The sequence below is a fragment of the Dermacentor albipictus genome, chromosome 10 (genome assembly GCF_038994185.2).
Source record: "Dermacentor albipictus isolate Rhodes 1998 colony chromosome 10, USDA_Dalb.pri_finalv2, whole genome shotgun sequence".
NCBI classification, from domain to species: Eukaryota; Metazoa; Arthropoda; class Arachnida; order Ixodida; family Ixodidae; genus Dermacentor; species Dermacentor albipictus.
This window is the reverse complement of record NC_091830.1, coordinates 94906322-94927781: the sequence shown is the minus strand read 5'-3', so window position 1 is coordinate 94927781 and position 21460 is coordinate 94906322. Positions and strand designations below refer to the sequence as shown.

Genomic DNA, 21460 nt, shown 5'->3' with positions numbered 1-21460 from the left:
GTTCTCATGGAATGTGTTTTTTTTTTTGCAGTCGAGGCCATTTGGCAGACCGTGCAAGTGCCGGAACACCAAGAGGTGAGTACCACACCTTAGCAAACACACGCAGCATTAATGACCGGCTCATTCATTTATCCCTTTTTGTGTGGGAGATGAGCTTGATGAGCCGAACTTGTAAAGTGTTTGCTTTCTGGAAACACAGAACTCGGCCTTTAAAGGGCCCTGAACCACCTCCTCGGCTTGGCTAAAAAGCAGTCCACAGTTAGCACATGCTGCTGTGAACATCTCAGCCAAATTTTGCAGTCATGCCCGCATATTGCAAGCAGAGTGGGAAGTCACCTTTCTCGCAAATGTTCTCTTTTCAACAGAAAGCCTTCTCCTTGCCCTTTTCTGGACGCTTTATTTTGCAATACAAACCTCGCTATAACAAAGTTGAAGGGGGAGCCGAATTTACTTTGTTTGCTTCTTTAATTACCCCAGGCTAGTGGAACCGTTGATGAAACAAAATTATAAAATGAAGCATTCATTGAATCATCTTGTATAGCCAGCTCATTCAGAAATTAGCACTTCAATGAAGCATACAGTAATAGCCTGATAGCCTCTTCCTATCCGCTTAGCCGTTTGCCTATCTCGGCCTATCAGGTCTGTTTTGCTATAGTGAATCGAAAAACACTAGCCTAAGTCTAGATAATCTCTCTGCCTATCGCTTAAAGCTTATTGCCCTTTTTATTGAGGAAACCCTGAGCAGCATAATTAATCTCATTTCTAAATGTGGTATCTTAGTTTGCTTAAGTCGAAATTAATTCCTGTATATGCAAAAGGTTATAATCTCAGGTGCTTATCACCTTATCTCTATTTTGACCTCCATTAGTAAACTTTTTGAGAAATTATTTCTGAGACCTATAGAGATCTACCTAACAAAATTTAAATTGTTGAAACCTTGGCAATTTGGTTTGCGTCCTGGCAGTTCGACCAGCTTAGCTTTTATAGCATTAACCGATTACATAAGGTTTTCTGTTGATTGTGGTAAGTTCGTTGGCTCAGTATATTTAGATTTTACTAATGCTTTTGACACTGTTAATCATATAATTTTATTTGCCAAACTAGAATCTTTAAGGCCCAGCTTTAACATTTTAAAAACATTACTTAATTGACTGTGAGCAAAAAGTCTGTGTAAGGTGCACTTATTCCGTGTCAGAAGTTACTAGTCAAGGGGTGCCACAGGGCTTAGTACTTGGACCCTTGTTGTGTGGCATTCATATTAATGACTTACCTGATTTTCTTAACCTTCCTGATACTATTCTGTAAGCTGATGATACCACTATTTCCGTGTCGGATAAGTTTTTAACAATCTTAGTTGTTAAATTGAACAATGAACTAGCAAAAGTTCTAGAATGGTGTCTATTAAATCATTCAATTTTAAACCCTGTCAAAACTCAGTTCATACAGTAGAACCCCGCTGTTACGTTCCTCACTGCTGCGTTTTCCCGGCTGCTACGTCATTTTCATGCGGTCCCAGCATAGCTTCCATAGGATCTAATGTATAAAGAACCCCGCTGTTACGTAGTAGCTGTGAAAACGTTCCCGCATGATACGTCGCAACTTAGCACCCCGAACCCGCCTGGGCTAAATAGGCAACGCGCTCCAACCGCCATTTTGGCTTTTGACGAGTTTTGGCTGGGCTTGGCCGGGCTTGGCTATGGAACTGGCTGCAAGAAGCCGCATGCCTGTTCGAGAGGCCGCCACTAAGTGGCCAGTCGTGAAAAATGCTCTCACTATCATCACTGTGATTACGGTCACCGCATGGTTGTTGGACGGGTTGACTCACGGAGTAAGGGAATTCAGGAGAGGCCCTGACGTCACTTTTTGTGAAGCAAAAGTGAAACCGGAAGTTGGCGTTGCTCTTGGCGTTGCTCCGCCTATCGGGCTAGCTTTCCTCTCTTGTTTGCATTTCTCCCACGCCGCGCTGCGCACAACCGGGCTGCTCGGACGCGTGCACTCCGCATCAATACTAAAGAATCGTTAGCACGTTAGCATGATTACGCCAAAGAGGGTGAAATTTCCCGCGGAGATTCCTTCGTCCATTGCCGTGACGCTGTGACGACGAGGAGCACGAGCCTGCCGGGGAGTTGCCAAATCCTAGCTTTGGAGAAGCCGTCGCGGCTCTGGACCTCCTCCACAGGTACGTCGCACCTCACAGCGACGCTGACAGCAATGCGGCCTTCCAGGCTATTGAGAAACGTGTGGTGATTTCTTGCGAGCGAAAGAAATGGCAAGCCACCATTCTAGACTTCTTTAAGTCCTAAGCGCAATCTGTGGAAATAAATTGTCTATACTTGAAGCTGCACTTTTTTCATTCATTTTCGGAGCTTTCCTCACTGTTGCGTTTTCCCGGCTGTTACGTTTTCTTTCCCCGGTCTGGTGAAAAACGTATGAATGGGGTACCACTGTATTCCCCAAGTAACCCTCAACAGTCACCATATTCCTGCAGCAGACTGTGTGCCATTTCTTGGCATAAAATTAGATGCTAACTTGAAGTTGGCTAATCTTATTGCATTGGTTAAACAAGAAACCGCTTTCGGCACTAGAGCACATATTAAATCACGAGCATTTTTTGTTTTTAAAAATGCATTATTGTCTTTATACTTTGCGTTCATTCACAGTCATCCCACCTACGTATTGCTTCATAGGGAGACACATGCAAGTGTCGCCTCTAATCTATTCAACACATATACAGAACCAGGCTACTTGCATAATCACCAACAATTCCTTTTACTCAGAGCTCTCCCACTACTCCAGGCTAACTTTATTTTACCTGTGTCTGGCTTGTTTAACTATCACTTAGTTATTCTCTTGTTTAAATTACTTAACAAACAGTTTGCTTACAAATGTGTAGACTGATGATTACTCACTAATAGCAACTGCATTAGGTTCGTGCATAATTTCATTAAGTGTGTGGTGCTTTAGCAATTGCTCTGCCACGGCAGGCATCCTCCCATCTGATTTATTAAGTATTTGTGTCTATGTACAAGATTGGGACTGGACGTGTTGGCGAGTGACGAAGCAGCAGATGTGGAAAACCTTTTTCATTGCTGCAGGCATCGCCACAGTACGCTTTTATTGGCTGAAGACTGGAACCATCTGGAAGTTTAAACACGTGACTTCATCTGCACATATAAAAGGGGAACTTGTCAATTATGTAATAAATTACTTTTAAGGCAGTAGGGGTGCAATGTACATATTGCTGTGCTTCATTATTATGACTGGTAATGTGGACAGCTGTAATTACGAGCAAATTTTGTGGTCGCCAACCTCCATCAATGCAATTGCACATCATGAATGAGATTACGTGCGGTCGGGACAGTGGATGGAAATGTGCTGTGTTTGTAGAAAGAAAGTCCGTGCATATTTTCGTCTGCTCAATGTGGACAGCGTGCTCGGTTGTATGGTCGCACGTGCCTTCCAGCCCCTCTGACCGGGATGCCGACGACGAGGACAACCAGGAGTACGACAGTGCTGTGAACCAGTCGGACGGGGGAAACCTGAGCTCCCAGGGGACTACTGCGCTGGCCCCGCTGCCGTCTTCCTCCTTAGCTCGAGGGGTGGCTGACTGGGAGGACTCTACGGGGGTGAACCAGGAGGCCCTGCAGAGGGCGCTTGGGGTGTGCATCCTTTCTTTCTACGTTTCTTATTCTCTTGCCTATGCATTGGTTGTTGAGTATACGTTGTCACAACACTAGAGTCCAGCACTCGGCTTACAATGTCACAGCCACCCCGCTAGCGTACCTCAGCGATTCCCGAGCCGAATGTTTGTTATCGTACACAATCTGTTTGCTGAACTAACTTGCGAGTTTGTAAATATATAAGGCATAATTCTGCCGCACAATAATAATTGTCAATATTGTGTGCATTTCCTCTATTCAACTGTCTGAGGTCACCAGCGACTGAACAGTAAAAAAAAAAAAAGGCACCCTCAGGGTGTCTACCGACCGGAAAACCGGGAAAACCGGGAATTCTCAGGGAATTTGAATAGTCTGGAATTACTCAGGGAAAACTCAGGGAATTTGTGCTTCTATCAGGGAAAATTACCTGTAACTTTAGTGAAAGGGAACGAAAGTCGTGTTAATGCTGGCTCCACTAAAAGAGGAATCGCAAAGAATCGTCATTGACGCAGTGTCATCGGCACGATGTATTGCCAGAGTAGTTAACGGCCGATTTTCCAGACGCCCGATTTTTCGGACATGCCCGATAATTCGCACGACTTTGCGGCACCACCACATACTCCATATAGTCAATGTATATTGCCCTGACTGCAGTTCTGAAATGGCATTAATCAAAGCCACCACCGCCGCCATTTTTATTATCTCGCCGCCTCGAACTGGCACTCTCGCACGCAGATCCGCTGGCAGCCGTAGCCACTACTGCGGTAACGTTAAGCCTAGCTGCTTCTACGTTCGCTGTTAAGAAGCTTCTTGCCTAGCGGTGCCGTGTTTTTCATTGAAAGAATTCGCCGCTGTCAGCAATGGCACCGACTCCGCCTTTGTGATCCTCGCGATTGGCTTCGAAGTTCGCAGAGCACAGCGCGTTGTGTAATGCCAGTCACCAAAAGTTAGTTTCGCCTCAGTACAATAGTGCTAGGCAGTGAAGCATAACAAGGGTGGGAAGGGGCAATTGTCACGGGACACAGTATGCATTCCTTAATTATACACGCATGCACCCCCGTCTCATGTCAAAGTGCGAGCACCGATATGCCTAATAAGTGTACTGACAGACTCTAAGAGTTTTTTCGGACCTGCTTGTGGCAATTTTAGCCCTTAAGGGCAGTTAAAGACATGCATTCATTTTTTTTTTTCGTATAGCCATATTTTTCGGATGTTTTTGCGGCCCCTAGCGAGTTCGAAAATGGGACGTTGACTGTACAACTGACCAAGAGGATGCTTCAAATGATCCATGGGGTGAAAGGGTGGTGGCAGAAGGAGGATGAGAACCGAAAGGACCGGCGCACTAAGGAATATTAACGGGAAAGGAAGCGTGCCGCCGCCTCTTTGAAGGAGCTTGAGCTCAAAAAACAGTGTTAGCTGATGCCGAGATGCAAGTGTCCCTCATCCAAACCAGAATAAACTCTTTAAAGCAATGAAACCCAACACTGAGATGTTGTGTACGGGCTGAGAGTATGTCAGGACTGTTGAGGTTGACTTCCCAGCTGCAGAGAGAGAATCTTAATTGTGACAAAGTTCAGGCCTCATACCGATGAGCTTGCTATCAGTTGATAGAAATATCTCATATTCAAAAATATTTACTCATGTATGCATCTCCTTTTCATTCGTATTTGAAAATGTTCGTCTCAATTTGGAATGGGTTTTACCATTTCTTTCGCTGTGCATTTTACTAACACCGTCCTTCTGTTTTGTTTTTAAATAAAATAGATATTACTTCTTACTATTCAAATTGGAATGTCATTTTTTTGTTTCAGCATGCTTATTAGAGAGTGACAGCATTGGTGCAACGTGGTGTCAGCCTGTCTTGACATATTAAAACAAAGTTCTGGCTCATTCAGGGAATTTTGTAAAGGTGCTCAGGGAAAACCTGGAAAAATCAGGGAATTTGTAAATGTCACCTTGGTAGACACCCTGACCCTATTTGGAACCCAGTGCCATGTATCATTGTTTTGGAGGTGCTGCAACCTTCTATGACTTTCAGAAAAAAAAAAATATTGTGCTGTCAGCCCTCGACATCTGCTAAATAAGACATTTTTTTTTTTTTACTCTATGGTGGGCTGCCGCCATGGTGGTTTGAGAGTACTGCCACACGCCCATGCTTGCGCACTTTGTAATTGGAGTTGTCGCATGTTTGATTTGGAATTGCAGGCGCACAGAAAACAGATTTGTTCTTTACTTATCACTCAAAAGCATTTCCGCGAGATGCCTGCCTGCATGGTTCATGGGCAACTCACACTTACGTATTCCAAGACAAAGCCAAAAGCCAAGTCAGTTTAGTGCACCATTTTGGCCAGTGAAGGAAACTCGCAACCCTACACCGACCCTTAACAACGAGGTACACAAGGTGAGGGCACTGCACAACACATTTGCTGCGATGAACCTCGAAGAGACCACAGATATTGTCTCCACAGTGCGGCCTGAGAAAGAGCATTGATCGGAGATCCTGAAGCTGGGCCTGTGCCTACCAGGAGAATGTCTGTGTAAAGGTTCATGCAGTATTTATTTACTTTGCGCGACAAAACGTGTTATTTTCGTTTGATGCCGCCGCATCCGAGCAGCGACGACAGTGGCCTCAAACTTGCTGAAGCTGTGAGCCAGCTTCTCAGCCAGCTCTCTCTTCTCGGCAAACACTCGCATGGCAGATTCCTCGTTTGCGTTGCATATTCTCCGTGCACAGGAACGGTAGCACTGTAAAAGTCGCGGGGCGCCTTTTCATTGCGGGGTGCTGTTCTCGTCGCGACGATTGCATTGATGAGGCTGACGTAATGGGCAGGTTCTGCCACTGTCGGGCCTGGATCACCCGTGCTGTCGCTTTCCATGTTGTCCTTATCACTGTCGCTAGGTGACACTTCGGCAACAACAGAGGCAACAATGTCGAAAAGTCGAACCTCGTAGCCAACATCTCTTCACGGTCGTAGCAGCGCTGCCGAGCAACTTCTTTGCATTGCAGATGCCACACACCGTAGTCAACAGTAGACCCATGTCGCGTGTCAGCGCCAACTTTTCGTGTCATATTCGATAGCACGAACAATGTCTAATTTTTCTTCTATGCTGAGCACCCGGTGTCTTTTTTATCCGAGTTTCGGCATGACGCGAGTTGTCGCTTACACGACACCACAACGTTCTCTCGCACGGCACCGAAATGATGTTGATGTTGATGACACTTCTCGCACAAATGCACAGGGGGCCCGTTGTGCTGATCTCTGAGGCTTGTTGTTCTGCCGGGCCGCCAGATGGAGTCAATGCACAGCCGTGTCTGCGCAATGAAAAGTGGAAACACTACGTGTTAACCCATACGTACGCAATAAGCTGGTACGATTAATGCACATACAAAACACATGATGTTCAATGGCCGCTGAGTCGGTGATTTGACTTTACTACTTTTGAAATGAAACTGCTGTTTAAGTGGGTATGGTTTAACGATACTCTACTGAAATATTTTTACATTGAAGCTATAAGCAGTAAGCAGGGGATTTCTGAAAAGTTCGTTAATGTGGTCTTGTAACGCGGTTTCACTGTACAGTCGAAACCGGCTATATCGAACTCGCCAAACAACGCCTATCAGTTCGATATAGAGCATAATTCGATATGAGCGTGTGAAATAATTGGATGTCATAAAAGCACATACCATTTATAAAATCACTTTATTGATGAAACTAGCTTAGTTTCGCACGAAATAGTCCTGCATTTTCTTCTGCTTGGGCAATTTCGCTGCCTGCGACGCACGCACTTCCCCACGTTGTCTAAGGAGTCGGAGCAGCTGAGGCCGCAACATTCCGCATTCGCGCAGAAGCACCGGACTAGTGCGAGCGCACCAATCACTTCGGAGGATGTGGGCCAAAAACGGTCGTTGCTTTCCTCGTTGTGCCCATTTTCACTTGTGCTCGGCACGATGTCGGCAATGTAGTCTTCGTTTCCGGGCTCTCCTGTGGTCGTGACACCATCATTTGCGCTCACTAACTTGTCCACCGTTGATTCGTCAACAGCTTCCGGAAATTCTGACAGCTCGCTCCAAACTTCGGCAACAACAGCAACGGCTTCGTCGCATTAATCAGAATTTACAGTCATCACCGAGCACGCAGAAGTCGGTGTGGCTGAAGCTATTTTGGATGAACCACTCGTACACGGCCGTGCCTAAGCGTCGGGCCGCCACGGGCACTACGGGCACCGGGTCGCGAGTTAGGCCGCTTTAGCCCTAATTTCCCCCTTCAATGTGCCGAGAGTGCACCTCGGAATCTTGTACGTTGCGGGGACATCCGACTTGTCACTACGTTCGACCCGGTTTATGATTTCGAGCTTCACGACGAAAGGCGAATTCTGCCGCTTCATCACGGCAACACTGCGGGAGAAGGCGCACATAATGAATCAGATAAGCAGCGAGACAACTCGCACTTTCGCCATTTTGCACGACGAAGGCACAAGAGCCTCTGATTGGCTGTCTGAGCAAGCGCTACGGGCGGGCGGGCCAGGAGCATTTTTTGTAGGGGGGTGTCGGCGGCTCCGAAGTAGCGCGGTCACGTAGGGAGAACGATTGGATGGAGCCGCGCCGCCGGGTTCTCCCGTCACCGCGAGGGAAAGCCACCTTCGGGGGGCACTTTCCGCCGCTTGACGTTTGATATATCGGGAGTCACTACTAGTTTTGTTCGATGTATGCGTAATTTTTGCTATATATGCTCATTGTAACTATACCGTGTCCAGAAATTGTTCGATATATGGAATAATTCGATGTAAATGGGTTCGATATAGTCGGGTTCGACTGTACATGAGCACGCATGTATGACTACAAGAAGCAGCCACTGTGTCTTGTGTACATGGCACCCTTTCGTGTAACTTTTCTCAACTGGTTGTACCTCACCCACGTGGACGATGACTGCGTTCAAACATCAAAACGGTGCCACTGACTGAACACTGTGAGACGTGGTAGTCTTGCTGAACAAGTGTGAACTGAACACATGCATCACCAAGATGATCGACACTGACAAACCCACTCACAGTGTCAATCTCCTCATTGAATGTCCATATTCTATGCACTCGCTTCTGACACAGAAGCTGATCATGTGATGTCCAAGACAAATGTTCTGGCACTGTCAAAGACATGAGTTCGGGTCTGCCACCAACTGCCAGTTTCCGGCACTTGCGCTAGCTGTGCTGGCATAGAAATTTACAACAACGACACTGCCATGCATCTTGCAGTTGACCAGGCTAAGTTGTCTCTATGACACAGAGGCTGAGTGCATCGTTTCAGATCGTGTAGCGATGTGCGCATTACTTGGGGACAGGCCGCTGGTCAAATGTGTCTCAGCAGCACAAAAGCAACTACGGCAAAACCTCGTTTAACCGTAGCTACATAAATAGCAGCTTCGTTTAAAAGTAATAAAGTCAAATTGCCAACTCAGTCGCCATTGGACATAATGCGTTTTGTATCCGCATAAACCGTAGCAGCTTATTGCGTACGCATTAGTTAACACATAGTGTTTCCACTTTTTGCCACAAAACAAAATCATGGTGGTAGGGCGGCTTGGCAGAACAACGAGCCTCGGAGATCAGAACGGCTTCCAAGCGCAAATGCAGAAGGCACTTGAAAGAGTGAAACTACATCAACGTCCACATCATTTCGGCGCTTTGCCAGAGTTGGAGTGTTGTGGCTCGTGTTCTGGTATCGTGCAAGCTAGGACAAACTGGGTGCTCAGCATAGAAAAAAAAAAATTGGAAATTGTGCTGCTGAACATGGCATGAAGAAGTTGGTGCTGGCATGCAAGAGGGATCTACAATTGATTACGGCGTGTGGAAGTTGGTCGGCAATGCTGCTGCGACCACGAAAATACATTGGCTACGAGGTCCGATTTTCCGGCATCGTTCACTCTGTTGTTGTCGCCTAACGCCAGTGATGAGGACGACACGGAAAGCGACAGCACGGATGATTCGGGCCCAACAGTGGCAGATGCTGCGCATTACGTCAGCCTCATACGGGTGTTTGCCGAGAAGAGGGGGTTGGAGGAAAAGCTGGCTCGTAGTTTGAGCGAGTTTGAGGTCGCCATCGTCGCTGCTAGCCTGCCGCAATAACATACCTCGCGCGAAGTGAATAAATACTGCTTGTTTTCTGCCCTTTCATTGCACTCTCTCTTAGTTCCGTTTTGGCAGGTAAGTGGGCGATCTCGCACTATTTCGGTTAAGCAGTACTGCCGTTTAGTGTGTACTTTTTCTGAGCTCCAGTCAACTACAGTTTAATGAGGTTTCACTGTAAAAGGTTGCCTCACACTGCTTGCGCCAGGGGCAGAGATCTCTGGTTACTACAACAGCCACGACAAGAGGACACCGTTGGTCTTCATTGTAGAGTTTAACCCCTTGGCTGCCAAAGCCAGCAAACCAGCAGGCGTTAAGTATGAGGGCCAAATTGCCAAAGCCAGTGATTTGGCAAGTGATAGGTATTTTTGTTATGGAAGGCTATACGTACTAGATGGTGGGACAACCAATATATGCTGGACAAGTTTAGAAGTGCTGTCAATAAATTGTGAAGGTGTCCACTTCAGATAAAGTAACTTGAAAGAACAAGGACAGAGACATAGAATGAACACCACAAGTGTTTGAGTGACCATTAAGGGAGGGTGCAGCTTTTGTATTATGGAAAATGGTTAAAACATCTATTTTTGTAAAAATCACATTTTCAGTTTCTGTGACTCTTTCTGATTGCAAAATATCTTCGCTGGAAAACATGCAGAACTGCTCCAAAAATTTGTTGTATTAGCCAAGGTGGCGAAACATTTAATAAAAATCACGAGAAAAAATGGTATTTCTCAAGCTATAATATCTCCGGAACGGCGCAACTGAGCGCTATCACCTTGGTTTGGTCAGAAAGAATATTTCTCAGTCTTCAGAATTGCCGCTTCAGCTATCTCCTCCACACAAAACCAAGCACCAAAAAAAAAAATGCAATTATTGAAGGTTGTTCTGAAGTCTCCGATTGGCTGCATTCACCATGTGATTCCAGCGCACTTTGCCATTGGTCCAGCACTCGCTCGGTAGGGGCGTCATCTGCTCTAAGCACCTCACGAGCTCTCGGCCACTGTGATGACCGTGATCTCAGATCCACGGCTAAGCGTTCCGAGCATCAGCGCCGCAGACTTCATGCATGGATTATTCGGACATTTGGCTAAGCCCTTCGATCATCGGTGCTTCGGACGGTAGGGGTTCTGACCAGTCAGCAAATATCCTTTCAAACAATAAAAGTTCTTCTCTCCGTCTCGCAATTCAGGACCAAGCACATTGTGCACATAAATGTTTATGCAGCATGCACTGAGGGTAAAATACAGGGCAGGAACCCCAGAAAACAGCTGGGGTTTCTGAAACACAAATTAGGCAGTTCCTCCAGCACATTACGTCTAAATGCCTACCAATCTATTGCTATATCTTCGCCTAAATATGCCAGCATGGTGTGGAACCCGTCCACAGAAGCCAATATAAACGAGTAGAGAAAGTGCAACGTCAAGGCACTCACTTTATGTGTACTGTAGAACCTCCTTCCTACTCCTTTGTTTCCAAAAAAATTCAACAGAAATGTACTAACCGAGAAAACTTAGTCAAAAGTAGCAAGAAAAATTTTGGCCTACTCAAGTTTAGTTGACGTGCACGTAATGTGAAGCATTGTACGTATCTTTTCAGCACAACATGCCGACGCGCTCTGAGAGAGTGGGGTTCCCGAGCAGTATCAAGACACACATTGTTCTGTTACGGCTTCGGCAAGCTTAAGTTTGCGCTCCTGAAATTCAGCCTGGGTGTTCAGCAGCTTCTTCGGGCGAGGCGTTTTGGCGAGAAGTTTTGACGTGCCCACGCGACGGGATGGCACAAATGCCCAAAACAGCCTCTGTTGTTTTCGTATCGCGTACCGTTTGAAGCTGGGGACGACAAACCTCAACAGAACCGAGCTGGCAAGTGACACTGTAACACGATGCAGCACCTGATGCTCACTTCGCGTTGCATGCAGCAGGGTTATCGTGTAATTAGGGTTATCGTGTAATTGAAGCGTGCAGTATGCTTCCAACAGCATCGATGGCACTATGCCACTCACACTGTCGAATAGATACATACCACGAGAGGGTTGGCGGCAAAGCTGTGAATGGCGGTGTGTGATGGCTCGCAAGATTTGCTGGTATTAATGGGAAACGGAGCACTCGCCAGCGTTTCCACATAAAACACGGGGGGGGGGGGGGGGCAAGTACTGTGGTGAAGCTGCTGCAGTGAGAGGCCACTGTTCTTGATTCCGTGCACCTAGCAACTATCTATTTTGACGTGATATCTAGCAGGTGCAAAATTTATCATTCGATCGAGGTTTGGCAGTGTACTGAACGTTGATGTCGAAAGATCGTCTTTTCCGGGAACATATTAATTGGTAAAAAAGAAACGTAACTGTATTAGGTTGCTTTTAGTGTTCTTGATCACGAATGTTGGCATTGGGAAATCGTACGAAATGGTACCGTATCAACAAGGTTCTACTGTAATAATTTTAAACGTCAAGATCATCTGAACTCCATTTTGGAGACACAACTAATTTGTCCCACCACAAACACAGTCTAAAAGTTAAGCCTGTATTTGCACACACAAGTGCGTACAAACACTAATTTTTGCCTAGAGCTGTAGGTGATTGGAATTACTAATCACGCAATTGATCCCTTCTCAGTTCTGTCTTTTAGGTTATGTGTATCCGCATGACATTACTCCGTTTGTTGTGTATCCTCACCTGAAATTATTAACCTTATTGAATTTCTTGTCTGAAGTTCTCATTTTTATTGTATCAATTTAATGTAACTTTGCACGTTATTGTTCTTCTGTGTGTGCTCCTGCAATCCTTTTATGCCTTTTCTGTTGGGACAATCGAGGTTTTCAGTATTGAATAAATAAATAAAATTGGATAAAAATAAATAAATTAAACAATATCATTGGAATGGAGGTCCACGCTTTGTACGTAATATCTTTTTCATCCAAGGGGTAATGGTGACCTATTAAAACTGAGAAACCTCTTGTTGCCGACGTCATGAAAGCCATCTTCGGTGTGCATCTCGCAAACTAGCAAGTCATTGAGCACTGGTAGTAGTGGTGCAATCAACCATTTGTTCACTAGAGCAGTGGTTCTCAGCCGTGGATGTGCTGGGGACCCCTTGTAAACCAGCGAAAGTGATAGGGGAGGGGGTATAAACGAACACAACATGCGGCGTGAAACAGACGCCTTTTATTGCCACTCAGCAAAGGGTGGGCAAAAAAGTGTGCCACGTCAATTCAATCTGTACATCTTTTGCCAATACGCAGTGCTGTAACTTTTTCTTCTTCTTCTTTCTTTTTAATATAGGCATGGGTTTTGCGGGCCCCCACTTGAGAACCACTGCGCTGGAGGGTTACGGAGACCAATGGTTCTCATTATGTCTTATATTTCTCAATGCACACACAGCTTGCTATCATTATGCTAAGTGAACGCCACCACGAAATACAAGAAACGGATTTGAGAAGATGTAAAGCAGGAGTTTGTTCTTACATTGCTTTTGCTGTGACACAATTCCCATGCAAGTGCATGAAATGTTGCTAGTCGAACTTGCATTGACATTTCTAACGATGTGCATCCTAAAGAACTGTGCCTTGTAAGTGGTTGTTATGTGATCTATCTTATCTATCTAATCAATACATTTGTGTTGCTTTGAAATGGACAGAACACATACATCAAAACATTTGTGTCATTGCCTTACACTTGCATAGACATTGCATTAAATTTGCTTTGTGTTGCATAAATATTCGTTTTCCATGAATAAATCAAGTTTAGAGTACAGCACGTTTCTTTTCTGCCCATGTCGTGCCGCCCATTCGATATGCATGTACGGGAATGGGGTAGGTGCTGCCAACTTGACTGGGGTGCTGCTTACCTGCATCGAAATCGCTAAATGCGCCATACGCACAAGCACACACGGGTTTCTTTGAAGGGTCGAAAAGTCGGACGCATCTGGTAAACTGGATCGCTGATCGACAGCCGTGTCTGTGCAGGAGGCGGAGCGGGTTCAGGAGGAAGTCCGTCGACTGGTGCAGCTGCTCAAGGAGAAGGAGCTGCGCATCCACTCACTCGAGCGGAGGGTGCTCGCCATGGCCAAGGTGCGTGTGCGGCGCCCATTCCGTAATAGCACAAAGTATTCCATTTTTCGTTACAGTCGCCACCCCATTCGGACACCAGTAATTCGGACATGCTCGATTATTTGGACTGCTTCGTGGCACCGGCACTGGCCACATAAACCTAATTTATAACAACAGACGAAATGTCCGATGGCTTCCAGCATGCCGTTCGATAATTCGGATTCCCCTTGCAGACTGTCTGCTAAGCTGACGCACGAGTCACGCAGCAATAGCGACATTTTGTAGGGCTGTGGGAATACTGCTATATTGCCAAGTCAAATTGAATATTAAGCATTCAAATAATTCAGTGCATGAATCGAATATCTAATATGAAATTTTTTCAAATTTCGCCATATTCGGTGCGGAAATCCACGCAGTGCTGAATGTAGCATGCGCCACGGAGCCCCTCATGTTGAATGCCTCGCAAGCGAGTGTCTCACTTCATTGTTTTCTGCGCAAAAGAAGCATCAAGCATGCTGTGGTAGGCCCACCCCAGCGGAGGTGGTAGCGGACTTTGTCTCTTTGGGCACCTCTGCTTTGTTGCATGCATTCCTCGATGTTGGCCCTATGCGGGGATTGCAAGCACACCGCCCGAACAGCGAGATTCGCAAAACGGCGTTCAGGCATTGCGTGTGAAAGTACGAAAGTATGTACAAAGGTCAGGCTGATTATAGCTGCCAGATTGTGTCAGACGCAGAGTCGAATTTAACGCCGCTTCAACAGCTGTTGATATAACCCATACACGTGATGCATGACTGTAATGACCAATCACTGATGAGTTACCCCTACAAACCTATTAGCGGCAAACATTTCATGACGGATTGCAGGCTGTTACAACATCGGCCACGCTGCCTAGGCCATTAGGTTAATTGGCACTGCTTTGTCGGGCATCGACAGCTAAAGTTACGGTTGGGTCCTGACTCGATGCAGATCTATTTGCAGCAGCCGCACGACATATGGAAAGCCAACAAACTGTCTTGCAAATGAAAGCGAGTGCGCGGGATGGCAACAAACTTGTTTACGACCGCCATCTTTGCAACCCACCGTACGGCGGCCTCATTTCCGACGCTGATCGTCGACGCACATTGGTCTCTTTTTGTAGCTTTGAGTAACCCATCACAAGACGGGTTTTGGATTCATAAGGCAGAGAGAGAGAATCAACTTTTCTACTGAGCCCTTAGTGACGGTTGGTGCGCGCTGGCACCAGATGGGGTGGAACCTTCTCAGGTCCCATATGTGTCCAGCAGTTCCTGGCCCCTAGCCGCCAGCGCGAGCTGGCTCGGTAGGTCGGGGCTGGACAACAAGGTCTCCCATCGCTCGGGAGTGTTAGGGCTGGTGAGGGTGGGGGGTAGGGATGGTGGGGGTTTTTGAGCTTAGTGCACTCTGCAAGGATGTGTGCTAGAGTGCCTTTTGACTGTCTGCAAAAAGGGCATGAAGTGTCATGCTCTGTTGGAAACATCTTGTGCAAAAGCACGGGATGCGCTAGCGACCCCACTTGCGTGCGTCGCACGATTGTTTGCTGCATTCGGCTGAGTTGCGGATGCGGACGGGGAAGCCTACATCTGCCGCTTCTGTACATTTGCGTGATTTCTTTGTAGCTTGTCACGGGGTGCGGTAGCTCTGGCTCGTCCTCGGCCCGGATTGACGGTAGGCGAGACCTCCTGTAGGACGGTAGGCGAGACCTCCAGAGAAAACGCGGAGGAGGGCAGATATCAAACGTACGCAGAATGGGCACAAGAACAAAAGATCGCGCTCGACAGATTTACTCAAGAAGTTGTGACAACGATGCAGACGCCCTTCGTCGACGCCAAACTAGCACATAAGGCAGGCACAAAAGTGTCGTGGGCTCACAGTGCGCTGGCTGCCCGGTTGCATGCATTGCACGGATGACAGATAGATGATGAATGGAGGGATGCATCGTGTGAGCTTGCCGTAACCTTCCCAATTTCAGAATCTTTGTTAGGTTTGGCGTGATCTGCTACATGTCGATGAGACGGCACCTGCTCTTTACTGTTGCTCTTTACCTGGTCAACTGTACGGTGCCAAGGATGGCGGAGGAGTGAATGAGTCGTGATGCGCGATGTGCGCTTTTCTCTATTACGCAGATTGACCTTACAATAACACACCGGCTGTAAGGATGGGAAAGCCTTTCTCTATTTCGGAGGAAAACTGCAAACCAAAGCTTTCTTTGCAATAAAAGATTGCCATAAAATGCAGGTCTTCTGTTAGACCGAAAACCTCATTGGTAGTCAGTGCGACATAAGGTCACCAATGCTTTAGCTTCAGAGAAAAAAATTGCACTTGGTTCTTTTCGGCATTCTATTGATCAGATAATATTTTCCAGACCTTCATATACTGTAACTGAGCTGTAATCAGTGCTGACGTGCTTATTTAGTGTGCCCTTTAATAAGAGTATACCATACTGCACTAATATCTTGATTTATATCAGAATATGTGCCTAAGTTACTGACAGCGTGCTACCAAATTTACTTGAATGCAACGTGACTGCATTTGTGACATGAGGGTTGACTTTTAGTGGCACAAAGTTTTTAAAATTAAGCAGCTAACATAGCGCGAGATGAACGCAAAAGGTATTGATACCTTTATTCAAGGAATCACAATTCGGAAACAATTTCTCTTCACTCACCATCATCGTCTGAGGAGGAGGCAGAGCTTTTTCTTGTGCGAAATTCTTGTGCGATCACTTTCTGAGATAGTTTCACTTTCGCGAAATTTCGCGTGAGTCGGCATCGAAGGATTCCCCAAGTGTTTCTGGCACTGTGCCATCACGGGCCGAGTCTCGCGAAAGCGGAACTATTTTCATCGTTAAAGTGGTCGAATAAAGTGATCGCCTGAGAATCAAGTCATCATCTATGCCTTCGAGCTTGTTTGCGATTAAGGGGGGACGTGATTTTCGTATCGCGAAAAATGACCAAAAAGTCTATTTTTTGAAAAGCACATATTCCGTTTCTATAGCTCTCTTTTTATCCGATTACGAAATATGAACACTGAAAACTGCGTAGAAGTGCTCAAAAAAATTTTTTTGTAGCAGCCAACGTGACAAAAAAAATTCCGCATAAATAGTGAAAAAAAGGCGTTTTTCAAGCCACAATATCTCCGCAACCAAGCTCCGCCGTTTTACCCGTGTTGGAAAGCGCATTTCGCCGTCTTTAAGATTTACCGCGCCAGCCACTTCCTCCATTCAGAAGCAAGTGCACAAAAAGCAAATGATTCAAGGCCATTCTGAGGCCTCCGATTGGCCACGCCCGTCACATGGCCAATTGGAGCTTCACCATTGGTCTTGTTGGCGGTGCGTGTCTTCTGCTACCACACCGCCGCAATGTTCGTCTGCTTGTGCGGTGTATGGTTTCAGAAGCTTACATCTGATATCGCCCGTGACTTGCACATCTGACAATCGCCTCACATTGTTCGTGAGCACGTACGAAGCGTAGTTTCGGCAGCGGATTCCACAAGTGATAAGTGCCTCCTCGCATCTCGGCTCGCCAGAATCGCCAGTACTTGCGGAACGTAGCCGACTTGTGTTGTGATATGATATAGGATAGTGGGCAGATTGTTCTAGAGAAACTGGCCACCCTGTATACGCAATGCCTCATGACCTCGAGCGTACCGGAATCTTGGAAGAATGCTAACATAATTCTAATCCATAAGAAAGGGGACGCCAAAGACTTGAAAAATTATAGACCGATCAGCTTACTGTCAGTTGCCGACAAATTATTTAATAAGGTAATCACAAATAGAATCAGGAACACCTTAGACTTCTGTCAAGCAAAGGACCAGGCAGGATTCCGTAAAGGCTACTCAACAATAGACCATATTCACACTATCAATCAGGTGATAGAGAAATGTGCGGAATATGACCAACCCTCATATATAGCCTTCAATGATTACGAGAAAGCGTTTGATTCTGTCGAAACCTCAGCAATCATGGAGGCATTACGGAATCAGGGTGTAGATGCGCCGTATGTAAAAATACTGAAAGATATCTGTAGCGGCTCCACAGCCACCGTAGTCCTCCATAAAGAAAGCAACAAAATCCCAATAATGAAAGGCGTCAGGCAGGGAGATACGATCTCTCCGATGCTATTCGCAGCATGTTTACAGGAGGTATTCAGAGACCTGGATTGGGAAGAATTGGGGATAAAAGTTAATAGAGACTACCTTAGTAACTTGCGATTCGCTGATGATATTGCCTTGCTTAGTAACTCGGGACCAACTGCAATGCATGCTCACTGACCTGGAGAGGCAAAGCAGAAGAGTGGGTCTAAAAATTAATCTGCAGAAAACTAAAGTAATGTTTAACAGTCTGGGAAGAGAACAGCAATTTACAATAGGTTGCAAGGCACTGGAAGTGGTAAGGGAATATATCTACTTAGGGCAGGTAGTGAAAGCAGATCCGGATCATGAGGCTAAATTAATCGGAAGAATAAGAATGGGCTGGGGCGCGTTTGGCAGGCATTCTCAGATCATGAACAGCAGGTTGCCATTATCCCTCAAAGAAAAGTGTGTAATAGCTGTGCCTTACCAGTACTCACCTACGGGGCAGAAACCCGGAGGCTTACGAAAAGGGTTCTACTTAAATTGAGGACGACGCAACGAGCTATGGAAAGAAGAATTATGGGTCTAACGTTAAGGGATAAAAAAAGAGCAGATTGGGTGAGGGAACAAACGCGAGTTAATGACATCTTAGTTGAAATCAAGAAAAAGAAATGGGCTTGGGCAGGGCATGTAATGAGGGGGGAAGATAACCGATGGTCATTAAGGGTTACGGACTGGATTTCAAGGGAAGGGAAACGTAGCAGAGGGCGGCAGAAAGTTAGGTGGGCGGATGAGATTAACAAGTTTGCAGGGACTACATGGGCACTAATTGTTGGAGAAGTATGGGAGAGGCCTTTGCCCTGCAGTGGGCGTAACCAGGCTGCTGATGATGATGATGCGCCTGTGTACAATCGGCTCGCTGTCAGTGTGTGAGGAGCATAGTTTCCGAAGCTGGTTTGTGTTGTGATATGCTACCCTGGACATGGGCACGTTGCAAGTGCTAGGCGGCGCCCTGTTTTTCCGACCCCTAGTGCCATCTGACGAATAGTCGCGCGAATGTGGTAGGGTTACTCACAGCGTCAGCAGCCCGCGTTGCGTGTTTGTCGTTCTGTCAAACGGTAGCGATGGCGCGAAACAGCGTGCCGATATTAATTTTAACCAGGTTTTGGGAATTACAAGATCTTCATAGCTTTTTTCATGAAAAGAATTTAGAGAAAGGAAGTCTATTTGAAGTGGGGCACGTGTACGACGTGAGGGAAATGTTGAACTCGCACTGATCGGAAGTAACTGCTAGGTTTATTCCGAAAACGAAAAATAATGCACCAGCGAGATGCGTGAAGCTCAGCGTAAGCTACTTCGTTATCTACGGTGTGGACGCATGAAATTATAGGCGACATTGATTCTTGAAGATCGGCGACAGCAGACAAATCCTAGCGGGGAGCTGCGATTGCCATGCTGCCATCGCAGGGAAGTGCAAGGACACCGCGGTAGTTTCCCTGTACATACAGGACGGCAAATACGAATCCAAAACATCTCATCCAAGAACGTGGGGCGTACGAACGACTCATAAGACCTACCAGAGGTATTTTAACGTTGCTCTCCCCAAACACAAAAAAGGGGATGAACTTACCAGTTGTGCAAGGGGCCGGGTGCAAGGGGCCAGTGGGGGGGGGTGTCATATATGTCTGGAGGCGCACGAAAATTGTTGATATCCTCACCTATGGGTCCTGGGTGCCAGACGACCTAGCTATGCCACTGACTGCAGGTGTCCCGTTGCTGCTATCATTGTTGTAAAAGCAAAGAATTCAGCGTTATAACGCACTTGGCATAATGCCGGAACATAAAACAGCTTATGCCGTCGGACGAGCGCTATCCAGTGTTGACGCCATTCTGCTTCATACAGTCGGCTTGGAAACCTGTAAAACTTTGTTCCTCGTGAGTTGGTGTACGTGCTGCTGCAGCCCACTACTCAACAGCTCGGGTTGCACTTCGGCATTGCTCAGAAAAGGCGACAGCTACACGCGAAACAGTGCACAAACAGGCTTTCCGAACGCAAGTGGGCCGGTCGTATCCTGCCGGTTCCGCGCTCGCCGCCGCGAAGGGCGCCCTAGTAGGCACGGGAACTATGGTCGCAACCTGCCTATATCAGCTCGACGCATTCATCAGTGCTTGCGGGGCGTAGTTTCGGAAGTTTACTGGTGACCATGTGTTGGCGACCGCTGAAGTACAAGACTGCTCATATTTACGGCACTCGTAAGCGAAAATCGCCGACGGTGAAAAAGACTGCTTCAAGGTCGCGTGGCAGTACTGTGCAGCATAGCGCAGAAGTCATAGAGGTGCAGCCGAGGACTCCACATGCGAGCAGGATACGACGCGTGCCGATGATGCCGTTCAGGAGCCACCAACAAGCACTTCACACGCGGGCGGAGTACTTACTTGTGTCGATGATGTTGAGGAGTCGCTCTCTGGCACTTAATTCTTACGTGGGCAAAACATCTCGTGCGAGCAGAAGTGGCACCATTGAGCTTGTCGTGCCACGTTCCACATCGTCGAATGCTTCCTGCGATCGCGCCTCGGATGTGTCCGATTATCATCTCGGCACTTTGCACGATGTTGCTACGCCGTCTACAAGTACGAGGGGCACCATTCGGGCAGGCCTGGAGCTGCGTTTTATATCAGCCGAAGCATCCCGGGAGGTCGCTGCAAAAGTGCAAGCAAAACTAAGTTCGGTGTTGGTGACCATGTGGAAAATGGAACTGACGGGTGAAGACGAAGTGCTTGTCGGTACGGAACTAGCGGAGGAGTTTCTTATCATTCAAATGACTGCCCTGAACGCGCTTCTCGGCCAATCTAAGTGCCAGCAGTGCTCCCAACCAGGACTTTCAGTTCAGCTGGGAAGAAGACAGGAATTAGCATCGCAAATGATACTGATGTGCGTGTTTTGTGGCACTGTCGCGAAGGGGTGGCCATCGCCCCGAAAGGAAGGTCGCAAGATTTTTTATGTGAATATGAGAGCTGTACAGGTTGTTAAAAGGATTGGCAAAGAGGCAACAGCTTTGATTGATTTCTGGTCAATAATGAATGTCTCCCACAGAGGGTTGCATCATGAAACATTTCAGAAACATCTCAAGGCTGAGTTCAGACCTGCCAGTGAGACAGCTGCTGCCAATATTTTTTCCGATGCTGTGGTGGCAATGTGCAATGTTTACAGGGAGGTGGACCCTACCTTTAATAACAACATAACAGTGGTTTATGATGTCCAGAAGAATTTTGAGGAAAATATCAACTCGGATGTTTGACAGCTGAAGGCCATCAACGTGGTGCACGGAGCAGTTGTCAAGCAGCAAGCAGATTTGGTGGCTTCGTCTCTTGATGTCTTCATTGAACTCATTCAAGCAGTCGGCAAAAATCGCCCACGACATCCATGCTTTTGAATTGGCCACATATTTAACTGGCGTTTGCTTCGTTTCCTAGAAGCATTTGGGCTGGGGACTTTTCTAGGTAATTAACGGGGTTCGTTTGTCACTGCCATCGCTGTTGGC

The 21460-nt window shown here is 46.7% G+C and overlaps 1 protein-coding gene across 1 annotated transcript in view; it reads left to right on the top strand.

Moving 5' to 3' along the window:
- The window catches only part of LOC135909547 (PRKC apoptosis WT1 regulator protein-like), a 60668-nt gene that overhangs the window by 18008 nt on the left and 21200 nt on the right, over nt 1–21460 (top strand). Inside the window, exons 3-5 of the mRNA XM_065441522.1 lie at nt 32–75; nt 3464–3659; nt 13740–13844. Coding sequence (XP_065297594.1) covers nt 32–75; nt 3464–3659; nt 13740–13844 — 345 coding nt within the window. The remainder of the gene's footprint in view (nt 1–31; nt 76–3463; nt 3660–13739; nt 13845–21460) is intronic.